The 19376-nt window shown below is 36.8% G+C and overlaps 2 protein-coding genes across 2 annotated transcripts; one reads left to right on the forward strand and one right to left on the reverse strand.

The window, feature by feature from the left end:
* The first annotated feature begins 2658 nt into the window (after positions 1 to 2658).
* On the forward strand, positions 2659 to 16409 carry LOC124542086 (vegetative cell wall protein gp1-like). Its single transcript, XM_047120018.1, has 6 exons — positions 2659 to 2689; positions 5214 to 5342; positions 5756 to 6311; positions 13290 to 13681; positions 14623 to 14903; positions 16010 to 16409. The coding sequence occupies exons 1-6, from the start codon at positions 2659 to 2661 to the stop codon at positions 16283 to 16285; spliced, it is 1665 nt and encodes a 554-aa protein (XP_046975974.1). The 3' UTR covers positions 16286 to 16409.
* A 906-nt stretch (positions 16410 to 17315) lies between these two features.
* Positions 17316 to 18123, reverse strand: LOC124542290. The gene has a single exon (XM_047120253.1). It carries the CDS (start codon positions 18011 to 18013, stop codon positions 17342 to 17344), a length of 672 nt encoding a protein of 223 aa, XP_046976209.1. The 5' UTR covers positions 18014 to 18123; the 3' UTR covers positions 17316 to 17341.
* Between the last annotated feature and the right edge of the window lie 1253 nt (positions 18124 to 19376).

Here is a 19376-nt window from a genome sequence, read left to right on the forward strand (position 1 = left end):
TTACTCAATGCATATGTATCTATGTATACACGGTACATATACCAACATAACATTTTTTTCAATTCTTGTCTTTCTGTTTGTTCCGGGTAATCTCTGAAACGGCTCGACCGATTTTGACGGGACTTTCACTGGAAGATAACTCATATAATAGGGAGTAACTAAGGCTACAATAATATATTTTTTGTTTTTAAATTCAAACGCGTACGAGGTCGCAGGCAAAGCTAGTTAGTTTTAAGACTTGTTACTTAGGCCCGGCTAAATTATTAAGAACTTTGAAACAAGCAATTATATATACGAGTATATTAATTATTCAAACCGAAATACGTATCATTACATCATCAATCATCATCATCAATAGCTCCCTTTGAGGAGAGGAGAATGCCGGTTGGTGGAATACACATGTGGCATTAATTCTATGAAATAAGACACATGCAGGTATCTTCAAGATGTTTTCCATCACCGAACACGAGATGAATTATACACAAATTAAGCACATATATATAGCGGTGCTTGCCTGGGTTTGAACTCGAAATCATCGTTTAAGATGCACGCGTTCTAACCACTGCGCCATCTCAGCTCTAATAATCGATGAGCCAATTTAAATGAGCAGAAATGTAAACAAATGTGATCCTTAAATATAGCAGTTAGTTCAATTTCCTCGTATAAAATATATAGGCTCGTATAATAAACAAGATATTCTCGTTAATATTACACATATAGATAATGCTGTAATGATTTTATTATACACGCTATTATTCCTTTTATGGAGGCTATGATGCTGAATTATCATATATATGTGTATTTACAATATATAAATATACTCTGTTAGATAATATACTTAAAAGATATAAATATAATATTAATGTTATAAGAAAAATAATAGTATAACATTTTATATTGTCAATATGGCGCTGCAATGGGACCGGTGACGTCGCTTGCCTATATTATCTGTGGTTCATATAATCCACATACAGTAGGCAAACGAGGTTATCAAGCAAGTGACGTCATAATAAGTCCGACCAATCAGGAGCGTTTTGTGTCACGTGACGAAAGTTTCAAAAAATTAATTTTTGTTTATGGATTTTTGAATAGATTAATATTATATTCAACTTTCGTTGGTAAATAAGCATTTTTAAACTCATGATATATACTGATTAAAATAATTGACAATTTATTTTACGCATTGTCAAATGGCCTATTCGAGATATAAAAATTACGAACTAAAAGTTTGTTTTCCGTTTGGTCACAGCGACCACATAACTTTAGTTTCATTGAAATAAATAAAAGTTTGTTATTAAGCTTTTCTGCTGACGCTCCGGACTTCGTACAAGTTCATATAAAGATACCTAGTATATAATTTTGGTACGAGAAAATATGCTTTACGACTTTAGATATAAGGTTTATTGTTAATTAATGATCATATTAATAATCTATAATATTATAAATGTGAAAGTAACTCTGTCTGTCTGTAGCTCTTTCACTATCAAACCGCTGAACCGAATTTGATGAAATTTGGTGTGAAGCTAACTTGACATCCATGGAAGGACATAGGGTACCTTTTTTGGCTAACACATGACAAATAAACCTTAACGAAATCGAATCCGCGGACTATAACTAGTCTTATTTAGAAGTTTTTGAAGTGTCTTTCACCATAAAAGAGGTACCACCCACTAATAATTATTGTCAATTAAAATATTTTCTGTAACAGTCTCTTATTTTATTTACTTGGTGGTAGGGTAAGTACCACCCACTCATCAGATAAACTACCGCTAAACAACAGTACGCAGTGTTGTTGTGTTCCGGTTTGAAGGTTTAGCCAGTGTAACTACAGGCACAAGGGACATAACATCTTAGTTCGCAAGGTTAGTGGCGCATTGACGGTGTAAGGAATAATTAATATTTCTTACAGCGTAATGGTCTATGGGTGATTGTGACCACTTACCATCAGGTGGCCCATATGATCGTCCAACCTATTTCATAAAATAAAATAAATAAGTAACAGCTTCTTATAATATTGATCAGTGAAATAAATTTGATTTGAAACGAGCTCTCTTTATTATATTTCCCAAACCTTAAATTTGACCGCGTGGTGGTGTATTCATCCCCTCAAAAGGAAAAAGGAGGTTTTAGTCGTGGGAGGGAGAGATTGTAATTTTCCTTTTTTTGAATGAAATTAAAATAGTTATTTGAAAGATTCGAAAATCTGGAAGACCGAAAAATACCCAAGACAATCACAAGTATAGAAACATAGTTGCGTCAGAAATATTACATTAAAACTTTGCACTCATCACAAAGGGTAGCAAAGTGAAATGTCAGTAAAATTTTAATTAATTTGTAATACTTACCAAAAAGAACAAGTACTGATAACGCCATCTTTATCGAATGCAAAATTTCTCAAATCTACAATCCTTATATACGATTATGGATATGATCGTTGATAACCAATAACAGGCCTTATATCTAAATTAATAAAGTACATTTTGCGGTACCAAAAAATTTTTTTTCAAATCTTTTAATGGCATAGTATATCAAAACAGTGCATATTTGTATATGAACGCTCAAATAGTCAAGCTTTTCTAAACATATTACAACGTTCAAGCATAAAGAGCTTGGTTTGTATAAAATGCTCAGTTAGTCTTGATACTTTGACTCGCAAGGATGGTGCGATTGGCTGTTTTGGGCGTTATCGGTAAATATCTTAAATATTATTATTTTAAAATTAATTTACTGATTGGTGCATTGGGAGCCGAGATGCTATGAAAACCAAGCACCACTGAATATTCATGTGCTTAATTTGTGTTTGTAATTCATCTCGTGATCGGTGAATTAGCGTGAACTTGCATGTGTCCAATTTTATCGAAATTCTGTCACATGTGTATTCCAGCGACCCGCACTGGAACAGCGTGGTGGAATAAGTTCTAAATCCTCTCCTCAAAGGGAGAGGAGACCTTAGACCAGTAGAGGGAAATTTACAGGCTGTTATTGTTGTTGTTACTGATTGTTAGATATTTTTACAAGCTCGTTTGGGTATAGTTATACATTCTTGGCGATATCTGTGGTAGAGTAGTGTGTACACCGGTTTTCATGGGTACACCACTCCGAGGTCGCGGGTTCGTCCGGCCGAGTCGATGTAGAAAAAGTTCATTAGTTGTCTACGTCGTCTCGGGTCTGGGTGTTCGTGGTACTGTCGTTACTTCTGATTTTCCACAACACAAGTACTTTAGCTTTTTTACATTGTAAAGTAAAGTAAAGTAATAGCCTGTAAATTAAGCACATATATATAGTGGTGCTTGCCTGGATTTAAACCCGAAATTATAGGTTAAGATACACGCATTCAAACAATGGGCCATCTCAGCTAATGCATTTACATTGGGATGGGAGAGTAATGTAAGATGTCGTAAGAGTAAAATAAGATGTTGTCCAAAAAAAAAAAATACCATCAAGCATTTTTTGTTTTTGTGTGAGCCAGTGTAACTACATGGAAAAGTCTTAATAAGCATGTTCCAAAGTTTTATGGCGAATCCGGGATGTAAGATTTATCCTTACTTCTTGTGCACATACAATAGTTTTTAACTTTGCCATAAAAAGAGGCATATTATTCGATACAAAATTTTATAGATGATAAAAAAGCGTGGAGTTAATACCTGTTGACTTCCACGCAGGATATATTACATACACATATAAATGTATTTAACTGATATGACTGTATTTTTAGGTAGGATGCATTACATACATATGTATATAACTGTATTTAACTAATACGACTGTATTTTTTAAATGTTGAAAAAGAGTAACTACTGGGTTTCTTGTCGGTTCTTCTCGGTAGAATCTACTTTCTGAACCGGTGGTAGCTTCACTTAATTGTTAAATGACCATTCAAAAGTGCTTGTAAAAGCCTACTTGAATAATTTTATTTTGATTTTGATTAATTGTTACAGATTTTGTCAAAGTGTACAGTGAATAGTGGTACCACCAACTAACAGAAAAACTATTTGTATGACCCTTCGTTAAGTTTTGATAGAAAAATAACGGTCGAATAACAATACTGTCAATAGCTAATCCAATATCCAAGTAATACCAATCAGGGATTCGTCCAACTCGACTAAAACGAGAAGGTATCGAATCAATAAGGGAATCTTGAGACATTTATGATATTACAATCGGGCGTGTAATGTATATTTTTATCTGTTTAATAATCAGAACTTTGTCATGATTGTTCTGAGGAAGACGCTTAAGGAAAATGTCGTAAGGAGAACTATATTACTCAGAATAATCCTCTGAGAACAACAACAACAGCCTGTAAATTTCCCACTGCTGGGCTACGGCCTCTTCGGAACATTTGGAATACACATGTGGCAGAATTTTTATGAAATTAGAAACATGCAGATTTCCTCGCGATGTTTTCTTTCACCGCCGGGCACGAGATGAATTATAAACACAAATTAAGCACATATATATAGTGGTGCTTGCCTGGGTTGGAAGTATTTATCAAGGTATCCTTGATATGGGCTTTAATTTTTTTAATAGGTCTAATTAAAACATATGGTGCTTAACACTTGCACTTACAGTCTCCCAACGCGAAGTTTTTTTTAAAAATATTAATACATACTTATACATATAGGTACTTTAGGATTAATTTTCTTTTATTATTTTTTACTTTGTAAAAGAAGCTTATGTTTTTGTGGCGATGGTTTCTGAAATTTTTAATTTATTTTTTTATTTTATACTTTTTAAAGGTAAAACATCCTTATAACATCTCTGGTTAAGTTGTAAATACGTAGGTTCTTGTCGATTTAAAACCTATAAGTTAAGATTAAATTTTAAGGTCAATCTTGTTTCGTTTTATTTTACTTACTAATTAATATTTTTTGTTTCTGAATTTTTTTTATTTATTATTTTATTTAATTACTAATGTTTTTTGTGATGTACAAGTCATAACTTTTCATTTGATACCCCACTTGAGCATATTTGCAGACATTCGGTTTTTCTTCCCCACTTTAACCCCCCATAACTTTTAAACGGCTAAACCGGTTTTCATCAAACATGTCTAAGAACACTCACCCGTAAAACACCTATAATAAAAAAAAATTGAAATCGGTTCATTCGTTCGGGAGTTATGATGCCACAGACAGACAGACAGACACGTCAAACTTATAACACCCCTCTTTTTGCGTCGGAGTTTAAATAGGTAATAAAACCAGGTCTGTTTCCAGGTCTTCTGTCAGCAGTGCTGGCTGCACCAGCGCCGCAAGTATGCTCGATGCTCACGAACATGCAGCCTCCTTCATTGATACCGAATCCAAATTCTAATTGTAATCTGTATATTCCGATAATTCAGCCCAGTAAGTATTTCTTTTTATAATTATTACACTTCACTTGGATACTACTGAGTAGGTATCAAATAACCTACCGCCAAATAGTAGTGTAGTTTCGGTTTTAAGAGTTACTGTAACTACAGGCACAAGGGACATAACATCTCATTTCCCAAGGCGTGGCGTGGGCGATGTAAGGAATGGTTAATAATACTTAGAGCGCCATGTGACAAAATTTCCTTGAAATTAGACACATGCAGATTTCCTCACGATGTTTTCTTACACTGCCGAGCTCGAGATGAATTATAAACACAAATTAAGCACACGAATATTCAGCGGTGCTTGGTTTTGAACCCGTAATCATCGGTTAAGGTATGTGTTCTAACCACTGGGCCATCTCGGCTCTTATTCATGTCAATAATCCTGAATCTTGTATTTCTCAGATCCCAACGACGATGGAACCTTAAAAGTCATGATACAAAAGGATACCATACCAGAGAGACTGCAGGCTGCTGGTTTCCGAACCTTCCCAGTACCGGGCGGAAGTTTCTACGTCCGTTCCAACCCTGACATCACCATACAACCTCGTCCAATTGTAATCAGACCTCCACACTTCAAACCGATCCAACCATGCCCAATAGAGGTCCAACCGCCCCCTCTTCCACCAATAACACCACCCCCGATGACAATTCGACCACCTCAGCAACGGCCAATAAATGTACCAGCAATATGCGTGAGGCCCAAGCCATTGGCCCCAATCACACCACCAGCTATCATGGTCAAACCACCTTGCCAGCAGCCAATACAACCACCAGCTATACTGATCCGCCAGCCGGATCTGCCATTGATAACTCCATCGCAAATTGTGGTGAGACCACCGTCACCAGCGAATATACAGCCGCCCACGATTTGTTTCAAGACATCAGCCTTGCGGAAGACCAGTGACTGTTCCTGCCCACAACCTGTTTATCCTGTGAATCCCTGTTCGTGTTCTAATTAGTTCGAATCTAATCACAGCAAAATTATATAATCAATATGTTCCTAAAATAATGTTACTTGTAGTTTCCCAAATCTTTAACTCTGAGTCTGATGCAAGAACCAAATAGTTTTACACCTTGGATGAATCATTGCACACAATTTTGCGACATCTTGATCCATCAAATTTAATTTCAGAAGTGGAGCTTAGCAGTTCGTCTATGATTTTGTCGAATTTATCCAAAACTGTTCCAAAAATTTTGCTCTTTTGGAATATATTTACGTCTACAATTAAATGTTTTTTTTTTTTTTTATAGATTACTGTGTTCAAAATGAGTTATGTGTATTAATAACATTAAATGTTGAAATATATACAAATATGAACTAAAACTAGTTACTGTACAAATCTCGACCGCGTGCAATGGTGGCAAGAATGCTAGCAGCGTTTCCCCGTTGAATGGGCAAACGAACCCTCCTTTCACCAGTGGAGGCAATGGATGAGCTGTTATACTTTTGATGAAGCTTTTTACACGACTGTTCCAAGGATCAAGCGTTGCGACAGAAAATCTTTAAAGTGCATTATCATCAACATATTGTTATATATCTTTGCGTGATCTGATCGTTCGTCTCCAGATCTCGATAACGCTTTTGGACATTGGATTGATTATGTATGAGTTCGTTCGTGTTTTCAATTTTGCAAATGTATGTCTTGTATATAGTATTTATATATTACGAGTTATTATTAAATGATTTCATTGAAATATGTTGTTTTTTTTTTACTATTTTAAATGTATATGTTTCTCGATTCTTTTTTGAAGAGCTTAAATGACAAAATCGTTAATAATTCGAGTAAAATGATTAAGTTCAACTTAAAACAATTAAAGATTCTATCTTTATATATTACTAGAGATTATATATTACTCGCCCGGTTTCGCACGGGTGCAATACTGATACTAGATATACTAAAGAATTTGTTTATTTACATCACATTTGAAATTTCTAAAATGTTTTTTTAATATTTTCTCCATGTGTTATATACAAAAATGTTCCTCTTAAAGCATTCAATCTAGTAAAAAAAACCACATCAAAATCCGTTGCGTAATTAGAAAGATCTTAGCATACATAGGGACAGACAGCGGTAAACGACTCTGTAATGAAGAAATAATATTTTTTTAGCCAAGGATTCAAAATATCGTATAAATGGTAAGAAATCTCGTAAGGCTTTGGTAAGTATGGGGGTTCCACAAGGATCTATACTTGATCCATTTAATTTCCTTATTTATATAAGTGACAAAGTACAACGTCTTCAAAATAAAAAGGCGTCAATCGTCCTACGATATCAATAACGCTGTCACTGAAAAAATATAAAGTTTAATATAATACTGTTAAATAATAATACAAAGAATAACATATGATTCCACAGACATTTTAACTTTGCCGTTTCATAAATTCAAATCATTTGTATAATATACATTGGTAAAAAAGTATATTATTCAATACAAGATTATGCAGACGATAAAAAAGCTTGGAATTATACTTGCTGACTTCCAGACGGGATATACATTATATGTATGTAATTGTATTTTAATAACAAGACTATATTTTTGAATGTTGAAAAAGAGTAGCTACTGAGTTTCTTGTCGTTTTCTCGGTAGAATCTGCATTTCGAACCGGTGGTAGATTTACTTAATATAGTTGTTAATTGTCGATTTAAAAGTGCTTGTAAAAGCCTACTTGAATAAAGTATATTTTGATTTTGATCACGCTTATTAATCAAATTCGATAGGAGTCGAGATGGCCCAGTGGTTAGAACGTGTGCATCTTAACCGATGATTGCCGGTTCAAATCCAGGCAAGCATCGCTGATTCATGTGTTTAATTTGTCTTTATAATTCATCTCGTGCTCAGCGGTGAAGGAAAACATCGTGAGGAAACCTGCATGTGACAAATTTCATAGAAATTCTGCCACACGTGTATTCCACCAACCCACATTGGAACAGCGTGGTGGAATATGTTCCAAACCTTCTCCTCAAAGGGAGAGGAGGCCTTTAGCCCAGCAGTGGGAATTTACAGGCTGTTGTTGTTGTTGTTGTTCTTGTAGTAATCAAATTAGAAAAAATACTAAATTCTGAAGCATTATATTTTATTGACTCTACAAAATATCTTTATATATTAGCTGCACAAATGCGCAATGGGTACTTTGTATAAGGCTAACAAAGAAACAGCTCCCTATCGCGCCATTCGACGCTATTCGCATATAGATTCGACCCGAGACAGCGAGTGCGTGTAAAGCGACGCGTCGAATTGACGAATATATTAGGTCGTATGATATTACAAGTTATTACGTTTGTGTAAAGACCATATTCACATGAGAAATAAATATTGATAATTTGGGATGGCGTACTTAATTCGGATGCGATCGGTTTTACGAATTTTGCCGATGCGACGAGTTGTGTCGTACTATACATATATAGACAGTATATACCAAAATATGATCGTAATTTGTAAAGCTTATTGCTTGTAAAAATACTCGATTCGAGCATTGATATTTATTTTAAAAATTTGAAATTCATATTGGAAATTTATTCAAATTCGTTAAATTTGAAATTCATTAAATTACTTCCAAGCAAAACGTTTGCTGGCAAAGCACTCACAGTTTGGCACAACTCGTTCGAACCTGTTTGATATTTAAATATCATTTGCCTAAATGTCACATGGTAATCGTTTAACAAAAGATTGCAGGTTTAAATCCAAGCGATCATTTATTATGTTATACACAAAATAAGATTGTATATATTATGTATCAACAGCTGACATGGCCCAGTGATTTTGGATTCAAACTCAGGCAAGCACCACTATACATATATGATTAATTTGTGTTTGTAATTCATCTCGTGCTCGGTGAAGGAAAACATCGTGAGGAAACCTGCATGTGTCTAATATCATCAAAATTCTGCCACATGTGCTTTCCACCAACGCGCATTGAAACACCGTGGTGGAATATGTTCCAAACCCTCTACATAATGGGAGAAGCCCAGCAGTGGGTAATTTACAGGCTGGTATTTTACTTTTACTGAAAGGAAAATTCGAAGATGAGGAAGTTGTCATTCCGAGGATCCCGATGATCCCAACCGATTTGCCGACTTTAACGGATTTTGTGATACTACTTAAAGTCAAAAATCTCTATTCAAAATAGAAGTGTAAGTAGTCCAAAATCTACCACCGGTTCGGAATTTAACACCACCCACCTGAGAACTAGTGAAAGAAACTCAGCAGGATGAATACCAGGTTTTATACTGACTTCACAAAAAGTCGGTCGAAAGGGATGAAAAGTCTCGGTCTCCTAGTTCTAAGCTTTGGTTCGAACCAATTTTCAGCCAAATTGGTATATCTGTTCTTGTATATAGGTAGTGTAATTAACACCACTTACTTTAATATATATAGATATTTATATATGTTCTTATTTTATTAATAAAGAACAATAATTATAACATACGCGCTACATATGCTAAAGTAGTTTCTCTTAGAACGGCCATCGAAGTCAAAAAAGTCACGCATCAGATATTCTACCGCTAAACAACAGTACGCAGTATTGTTGTGTTCTGGTTTGAAGGGTGAGCCAGTGTGACTACAGGCACAAGGGACATAGCATCTTAGTTCCCAAGGTTGGTGGCGCATTGACGTTGTAAGGAATAGATAATATTTCGTACAGCGTCATTGTCTATGGGTGATGGTGGCCACTTACCATCAGGTGGCCCATATGCTCGTCCGCCAACCTATTCTATAAAAAGAAACAATAAGGAAAACCAGAGTAATTCAAAGCAATCGAGTACTTTCTCATCTAGAAAGTGCTCCCTCTTAACCTAAATCCCAGAAAACCTTTAAAGAAAACAGCGTTAAAATTGATCGCTCCTAAAAACGACTTTACGATGTCTATAAAAAAAATTTTAGATAGATTTTTATTACATTCTTAGGGAACTCTTCAATATATTGCATCTAGTATTCCTGTTAAAGTAACATTCTGGAATTACGACTGGAAAGGGCTTTGTTGAAATGCCATATACATTAATTAGCTTTGACTTTGTCTACTTGTAAGACACGTGTTAACTTGTGGCTAAATAAATAAATATGAGGCAACATCACATACATTACTCTGATCCCAATGTAAGTAGCTAGAGCACTTGTGTTGTGGAAGATCAGAAGTAACGACGGCACCACAAACACCCAGACCCGAGACGACGTAGACAACTAATGGTAATCTACATCGACTCGGCCGGACGAACCCGGGACCTCGGAGTGGCGTACCCATGAATAGCCGTGTACACTCCACTCGACCACGGAGGTCGTCAAATACAGATCATCCGAGGTTTCCCACAGCTGGGCTAAGGCCTCCTCTCCTTTTGAGAAGGTTTGGAACATATTTCACCTCACTGTTCCAATGCGGATTGCTGGATACAAGCGTGACAGAATTTCGATAAAATTAGTCATATGCAGGTTTTCTCACGATGTTTTCCTTCACCGAGTTTGAGATTAATTATAAAACATATTAAGCACATGACACTTAAACCAAAATGGAAGCCGATTGTGATGGTATGGGCACATACTGTATTTTTGACTAATATGACTGTATTTTTTTAAAAGAAAAAGAGTAACTACTGAGTTTCTTGTTGGTTCTTCTCGGTAGAATCTACTTTCCGAACCGGTGGTAGCTTCACTTAATTGTAAAATGACGATTCAAAAGTGCTTGTAAAAGTCTACTTGAATAAAGATAATTTTGATTTTCATTGTAAGGAGGAATGAGGACCATGTTATAAGGAAGGTCTTGAGGGTGGATGTGGATGGATATAGACGTAGACGACCAAGGAAACGATGGATGGATTGTCTGAAAGGCGATATGGTTAGAAAGTGGTTTGGTGGTAGGGCTTTGTGCAAGCCCGCCTGGGTAGGTATCACCCACTCATCAGATATTCTGCCACAAAACAACAGTACGCAGTAATGTTGTGTTCCGGTTTGAAGGGTGAGTGAGCCAGTGTAACTACAGGCACAAGGGACATATCATCTTAGTTCCCAAGGTTGGTAGCGCATTGACGATGTAAGGAATAATTAATATTTCTTACAGGGTCATTGTCTATGGGTAATGGTGACCATTTACCATCAGGTGGCCCATACAACCTATTCCATAAAAAAAATGTTACTTATGAGATGACGTCAAACAGAGAAGTATGGAAAACAAGCGCCGACCCCTAATAAAATTGGGATAAGGGCAGTAGGATATTAATTAAGCACATGAATATTCAGTGGTGCTTTCCTGGATTGAGCCCGAAATCATCCATATTGCTCGTGATGTTCTCATCATGATCATCAACAGCCCTTTTTCGTCCACTGCTGGATATAGGCCTCTCCAATAGCACGCCACTGTGATCGATCTTCGGCTACTCGCATCCAGCTCCTGCCAGCCGCCTTGCGTAATGATTATGTTCTATCTAGCTACCATTAAATCTTTCAGAAGGAAATTCTATTTGAAAATATATGTGTTTTTGCTGCTATCATTATAAAAGTTAAGTACGACTTAGGTATTTAATCTTATCTTAACATGTATTGTAATAATTAATTAAATAAAACAATGATTCACGATTACGAAGAAAAATATTGATGAAATAAAATGAGACCATTTTAAATTAATAAATTAACCGTTTTCAAATAAAGCCCTCGGGTGTGACACAACTTTTTTTTTATTATAAAAACAAAATGTCGTCAGTATTATTTTGAATCTTATTACAATGCGTTAGAGTTCATTTTCGTGTACGAAAATTACAAAAACAAATGGTGGTTTTTGGTGGTTCTTCTATATTTAAAGGAGCATTTCGACGGTAACGTCAGTCGGCAAAATGGTGAAAGTGGTTGTCGTTTGGTTTACGGGTAATTTTTACTCTATTTACACATTACTAATACATAAGATTTTTTCACATTTGTACCTTTTTTTCATATATTTGTTGCTTTTTTCCGAAATGTTTAACAATCGTAGTTTTATTTCAAATTATTTATACAAAAAAACTCCTTTATGATTCCTCTGTCTGTAAGTGAAAACCGCATGAAAATCCATTCAGTAGTTTCGGAGTTTCTCGCGAACATACAGACAGACAACGGCGAAGAGACATTGTTTTATAATACAACAACAATAACAGTCTGTAAATTCCCACTGCTGGGCTAAAGGCCTCCTCTCCCTTTTTAAGGAGAAGGTTCGGAACATATTCCACCACGCTGTTCCAATGCGGGTTGGTGGAATACACATGTGGCAGAATTTCTATGAAATTTGTCACATGCAGGTTTCCTCACGATGTTTTCCTTCACCGCTGAGCACGAGATGAATTATAAAGACAAATTAAGCACACGAATCAGCGGTGCTTGCCTGGGTTTGAACCCGCAATCATCGGTTAAGATGCACGCGTTCTAACCTCTGGGCCATCTCTGCTCTTTAAGTAGGTTCGGAACATATTCCACGACGCTGTTCCAATGCGGGTTGGTGGAATACAGATGTGTTTTACACATGTTTTTTATATAATATATATATTTTAAAATAAAGTCGAATTATGAGTCTGTGTGTTTATTTGAGCGCGTTAAACTCGAAAACAACGGAACAGATTTCCCTGCTCGTGAATGTAGTCTCATCTCCTCAGTAGACTATATTTATGAGAAAGGAAAAAATAATAAATGGGTCACCCCAATCTGCAGCAATAACAAGCAACAAACTTAGTGTCTTAAATTTTCGCGATTATTACACATTTAAATAAAACTAGTTATAACGGATTTGAATCGCGTATATTAATTATTTTTGACATCCCGACGTTTCGAGCACTTTACAGCGTCCGTGGTCACGGGTAGACTAAGGTGGCATTTGTCTATTTGAAGAACAAAAGAAATATTATTTACAACTACCGCCAACGATTTCTCAATTTCTCAATTGGTATCTTAAATAGCGGTTTTACTAACTTCATGCTTTTTTTTCAGGTCTTCTCCTAGGCTTAGTTTTCGGCCAACCGCTTCCAAACCCCCAGTATTTATGCCCCTCGTACAACCCAGATCCTTGTCAAATACCAATTCCACCATGCCCACCGCCACCTTGCCCAGATCCTTGCCAGAACCCCTGCCCTTGTCCTGAACCTAGCCCACCATGCATCAACGTGCCCCAACCATGTCCTGAACCGATTTCACCATGCCCAAACCCAAGTCCATGCGACAACTCTGTTCCGTCTCCTGGATATGATAACAATATCCCAAATTCTGACTCTGATCCATCGATATCTGGATTTGATCAGTTCCAGAATGTTATTCAGCTGAGGCTCTGTAACCCAAACGATCCAGCTGTCAATTACATCTACGGTCAAGCTCCTCAGGGTAAGATTTTTTTTTAATCAGAATATGACGTCATTTGCCAAAGAGTAATACTTGAAGAAGGCTCTTGAGTCAGTGAAACTAAAGTACGCAATACACTTTACATTGTGCCAATGTGTACTTTAACTGTTCTGTCTATTTTCACTCTTCTGGGTATGCTGGAAGAAATCTCTTATAGGGATAAGCATACCTTTTAAATTTTGCTTTCCTGTGACTTATATATTTATCTCTGTACTGTATCTGGCAAATTTTAATAAACTGTTAAATGTAATGTAAATGTGTATGGTGACTTTGATACTTCCCTTCAGATGGTCATGACCAGTCGGTTTTTCTCAATTAAATATAAGTAAAGTAAAGTAACAGCCTGTAAATTTTCCACTGCTGGGTTAAGGCATCCTCTTCCATTACGGAGAGGGTTTGGAACATATTCCATAACGCTGTTCCAATGAGGGAGGAATGCACTTATGGCAGAATTTCGATGTAATTAGACAACCTTAGGAAACCTGCATGGTTTCCTCGCGATGTTTTCCTTCACCGCCGAGCTTGAGATGAATTATAAAAACAAATGTAAAAGTGAAACATTTTTTAGTAATCATGTTATTTAGATTTTTTTCAACTCCAAAAAGTTATTTAAAAATATTATCAATTAAAATCAATTTTTTGCTCTTCTGATTTACAGAAACGATTAAACACTCGTTGCTTGATAAAACTAAAACATTAATTATCGATACAAATTTTAAAATTCGAGATGGAAAACGATACTATATCAATTTTTTTAAGACTTTTTTCCACAGTGGCTTATAAGCTTCATCAAATAAAAATCAAAAACCTAGTATATATCCTGTTTTCTATAACTGTATGATCACAATATTGTTCCTGAGAGTTTGGAAACTACTAAAATGGTAACAAAGGTGACTTAAAAGCAATACTGATTTGTTTTTCAGGATCGGTTATAGTAAAGCCAGGTCTTATTCGTTTCCCACCACCTAAGCCTATAATCGTAAAGCCGGGAACCGTGAAGCCACCAGCATTGCCCGTTATTTGGGTCAAACCAGCTGCTATACGACCTCCAGCGCTCGCTCCGATACGGGTTCAACCCCCACCAGTTCAACCGCCAACCCCACCAGCGATTATGGTGCGACCACAACCAGTGTGCCCCCCAATACCAGAGCCCATTATTGTCCGGCCACCACCCATAAATCCGCCCACGATACCAAGGATTAAGGTAATTTAATTATGTTATAACTTGTAGCGTGTTTTATAATTCAGTAGTAATATATTTCGCCAATAGATGGCGCATCGTTGTATGTTACAATTCACTGTCAATAGATGGCGCTGAGTGGTGATTATGATTTATTTAAAGTTTCAAGTAAAAAGAATAAGGTATACGGTATACACGACACAACATCAGCAGAATTCGTAAAACCGATCACATCCGAATTGAGTATGCCATCCCAAATTATCAATATTTATTTCACACGCGAATATGATCTTTACACAAACGTAGTAACGTGTAATATCATACGACTAAATATATTCGTCAATTCGACGCGTCGCTTTACACGCACTCGCTGTCTCGGGTCGAACTGACGCGGGTATCTATAGCGACGTATAGCGTCGAATGGCGCGATAAGGAGCTGTTTCTATTGGTTGTGAATCGGCAGTAATCGGTTTTATCGAATGTGCCGATTGATTAGTTATGTCGAACTATATTTGTGAGTTTTATATTAATTCTCGCCTTTGAGAGAACATCAAATCGTCTTTTAATTGGTCATCATAATAGACGCACTATAAAAAAATAAAAGTTGACGTAAAATCTTTGAGCATCTTTTATACAATTTCATGTAATTAATTTGATTATATTATTTGTTAGAAGACTTTTGTTCTAATTCCTCTAGAGATGTTACTGTGTTATTGTATTTTGTGGGGTTCAAGAGGCGCCATTGGTGGTGAAAACAACTAAGATGTCAGTCGACGTTGAATTATTGAGTAGCTTTAGTAGGTGGTAGGGCTTTGTGCAAACCCTTTTTGGTAGTTACCACCCACTCATCAGTTATTCTACCGCCAAAAAACAGCACTCAGTATTGTTGTATTCCGGTTTGAAGGGTGAGTCAGTGTAACTACAGGCACAAGCGACATAACATCTTAGTTCCAAAGTTGGTGGCGCATTGGCGATGAAAGGTATGGTTAATGTTTCTTCCAGAGCCATTGTTTATGGGCGGTGGTGATTACATACCATCAGGTGACCCATATGATCGTCCACCAACCAATAAAAAAAAAGATTTTTCATTAGTTCGTACTAATGAGAGTTAAATATATATTTTATTCCAGGTAACCCCATCGAGGATCCAGCCCCCACCACCTGATATGCTCATCGTCCAACCCCAGAAAATAATCGTTAGCCAACCCCCAACGATCTGCTTTAGGCCTTCGCCCCCTTGTTTTAGGACATGCGGATGTGCAAGTGTTTCCATATTCAAACCATCGTATCCTAGCCCCCTACCACCATGTCCGTCACCTTGCCCACCACCCTGCCCACCACCCTGCCCACCACCCTGTCCGCAACCCTGTCCTCCCCCATCCCCTTGTGGGTGTTCTAACTCCTAAAACCTTTGACCCCCCATGTAATTGTCTTTTATCATATTAATGTATTATTGTGTATAGTATAATAATTATTAGGACTACATTTGCAAATTGTGTGAACGAACGAAATATACAAATGAGTGATTAATTGCTTTTTTTAAATAATTTCCTTTAACACGTTCAATACGAAACGAGGTCTATTAGGCCTCGTATCTATTTGATATGTTGTAGGAAAGCTATATATATTTTATGATACCAATTGAAAACAGAATGGTATGGTGTTATTAATACGGGGTCTCTTCGACCACGTATTACACTGAAAAATTAAAATTTGATCACATCATATTCAGTTTTAGTTTTGTAAACCTTACGGGGTCTAAAAAGCCCCGTACCGGTGTTATGACATTTTTCATACGAGGTCTAAAACGTACCGCAAAATCGAAAAAATAAAAAATGATGCCGTAGCCAAGGTGTTAAATCTACATATAAACATATACTAATTTGGGGTACATGTATATTATCATTTACTATATTAAATCGTTTTAGATTAAATTTTATATGTTGATACTTATTGTACAAAAGAAAAACCCTGCAAGCATACTTGGTAGTAAATTTTGATCTGTATAATTATGTAAGTCATCACTAGGACGGTTTTTTTTTTTAATTTACACAGATTAAAAGTAACACCATATTCAGCCAAAAAATAAACAAAAAAACAAATTATAATATATAAATAAGTTTATTCCAATGAATTATATATAACGATACAAATTTTTACAAAATACTTCAATAATTTTTTTTTTTGGTTTCCTGACGATCATTAGTTAATTTAAAAAATTTTATTCAAATCGAATTTCACCGCCATGATTGCCAGAGACAGAAAAAAAATCGGACTTCAAACACATCTGTATTTAAATTTAGAACACTGAACCTCAAATAATTATTTGAATCAATTTTTATTTTTAATTTCCAATAAAGTAACTATGAACGAAGGAAGTTTTTTATACTGCCACAACATTTAAATCAATTGAGACCGAAATGTTTTAATGCCTTGTTAAAATTAATATTTAAATTGTTAGATCATATGGCAAACGCCATGCCCCCAATACCTCCGAGCATTGGCATTCCTTTCCCAAAAGGCAGGCCTCCTAGCATACCATACGGGGATCCATAAATATTGGGGGTCGATTCACAGACCGTAGCCACCCCGGCTGCTGGCACTGGCATATTGTAATAATTCGCGTATGGACTAAATGGCATAGGCAGGCCAATGTTAGGGGTAGATTCGCAAACCGTCGTGCTGCCTCCGATAGCTGGGTATGGGGCATACTGGGCGATACCGAATGGGTAATTCGGCGCTGTTTCACAGATCGTCGTGGCGCCCCCTATCATTGGATTAAACGGGGCATAAGGACCATAGGGGAAATTCGGGGCAGTCTCACAAACAGTTGTTGCTCCACCTGGCATAGCATTGAATGGTGCATATGGGTAAGGACCATAGGGGAAATTAGGGGCAGTTTCGCACACAGTCGTGGCTCCACCAGGAAGAGCGTTGAAAGGGCCATAAGGGGTGATACCGTACGGAAAATTCGGTGCAGTTTCACACACAGTTGTCGCTCCACCCGCCATTGGATACGGGGCATAGCCGCCAATGCCAAACGGAAAGTTCGGGGCTGATTCGCATATTGTCGTCGCTCCTCCTGGCATCATATTCATGCCGAGTGGACCCATACCCATGGCACCGTATCCCATGAGGTTTGGGGTTGATTCACAGACGGTGGTCGATCCTGGACTGATGACATTTGGTATGTGTTCGCAGATGGTTGGGATAATAGGGTTGCAATGAACCGCACAGAATAGGGCTAGAACAAATATAATTAATTAATTATTGCATCAATACTCCAATGGCACTTAGACCTGGTATCGTCCCCACTTCTAAGGCTCTGGACTTAAAGACCCTTCCCTTATGGACCTTTTGATATTGACGACCTCCGTGGTTGAATGTGTACACCAGTGTTCATGGGTAGATTATCATTAGTTTTCTATATTGTCTTGGGTCTATGTTTGTGCCGTCGTTTCTGATTTCCCACAACACAAGTGCTTTAACTACTGACATTGGGATCAGAGTAATGTATGTGATGTTGTCTCATATTAAAAAAAAAGCAAATAGGTATATTAGTTGTAACAATTCTATTGTTGCTAATTACTCTGACTTTATTTAAAACTCTAGTAGCAAGTAACAACAGCTTGTAAATTTCCCACTGCTGGGCTAAGGACTCCTCTCCCTTTGAGGAGAATCTTCATTGGTGGTATACACATGTGACTGAATTTCGTTGAAAATATATACATGTAGGTTACTACGATGTTTTCCTTCATCCACAAATTAAGCACATGAATATTCAGTGGTGCTCGGTTGGAGCCCGCAATCATCTAACCCCGCCATCTCATCAAAAACAACACCCTGTAAATTCCCACTGCTAGGTTAAAGGCCTCCCTTTGAGGAAAAAGCTTGGAACATATTCCACCACGCTGTTCCAATGCGGGTTGGTGGAATACACATGTGGCAGAATTTCTATGAAATTTGTCACATGCAGGTTTCAGCACGACATGAATTATAAAGACAAATTAAGCACATGAATCAGCGGTGCTTGCCTGGGTTTGAACCCGCAATCATCGGTTAAGATGCACGCGTTCTAACCACTGGGCCATCTTGACTCAGCCATCTCAGCTCTTCCGAATATCAAGTTAAAACTCACCAATAAATAAAAGGATCGCCTTTGAGACCATTTTTGTGTTTCCACCGTACTGTGATGTTGGCTTTAACGATCAGTCCTTTTATACGAAATGTTTTGTGTGTATATGTTTCACGGTTCACGGCGTTTCAGGTTAAAATCGAAGAAAAACTTTAATTAAAAGACGTTTACAAAATTCTTTATCAATATTATTTCATTTTAAAATAGTAGTAGGCTTAGCTCGTGTTTTACGGTGTTGGCTGTCATATCTGGCAAAAAAGTAGCCTATGTAATTCCTTGGAGTTCAAGCTTGCTTCATAGCAAATATCATGAAATTCTGTTCAACGGTTCGGTTTTGAAAGAGAGACAGACATATATATAGT

This window comes from Vanessa cardui, chromosome 30 (assembly GCF_905220365.1).
Source record: "Vanessa cardui chromosome 30, ilVanCard2.1, whole genome shotgun sequence".
Classification (NCBI taxonomy): Eukaryota; Metazoa; Arthropoda; class Insecta; order Lepidoptera; family Nymphalidae; genus Vanessa; species Vanessa cardui.

Coding starts and splice junctions, on each gene's coding strand:
- LOC124542086 (XM_047120018.1), top strand. CDS start 2,659: ATGGTGCGATTGGCTGTTTTGGGCGTTATCG. Junction 2,690..5,213: donor GGCTGTTTTGGGCGTTATCG/GTAAATATCTTA, acceptor GTCTGTTTCCAG/GTCTTCTGTCAGCAGTGCTG. Junction 14,904..16,009: donor CCACGATACCAAGGATTAAG/GTAATTTAATTA, acceptor ATTTTATTCCAG/GTAACCCCATCGAGGATCCA.
- LOC124542290 (XM_047120253.1), bottom strand. CDS start 18,013: ATGGGATACGGTGCCATGGGTATGGGTCCACTCGGCATGAATATGATG.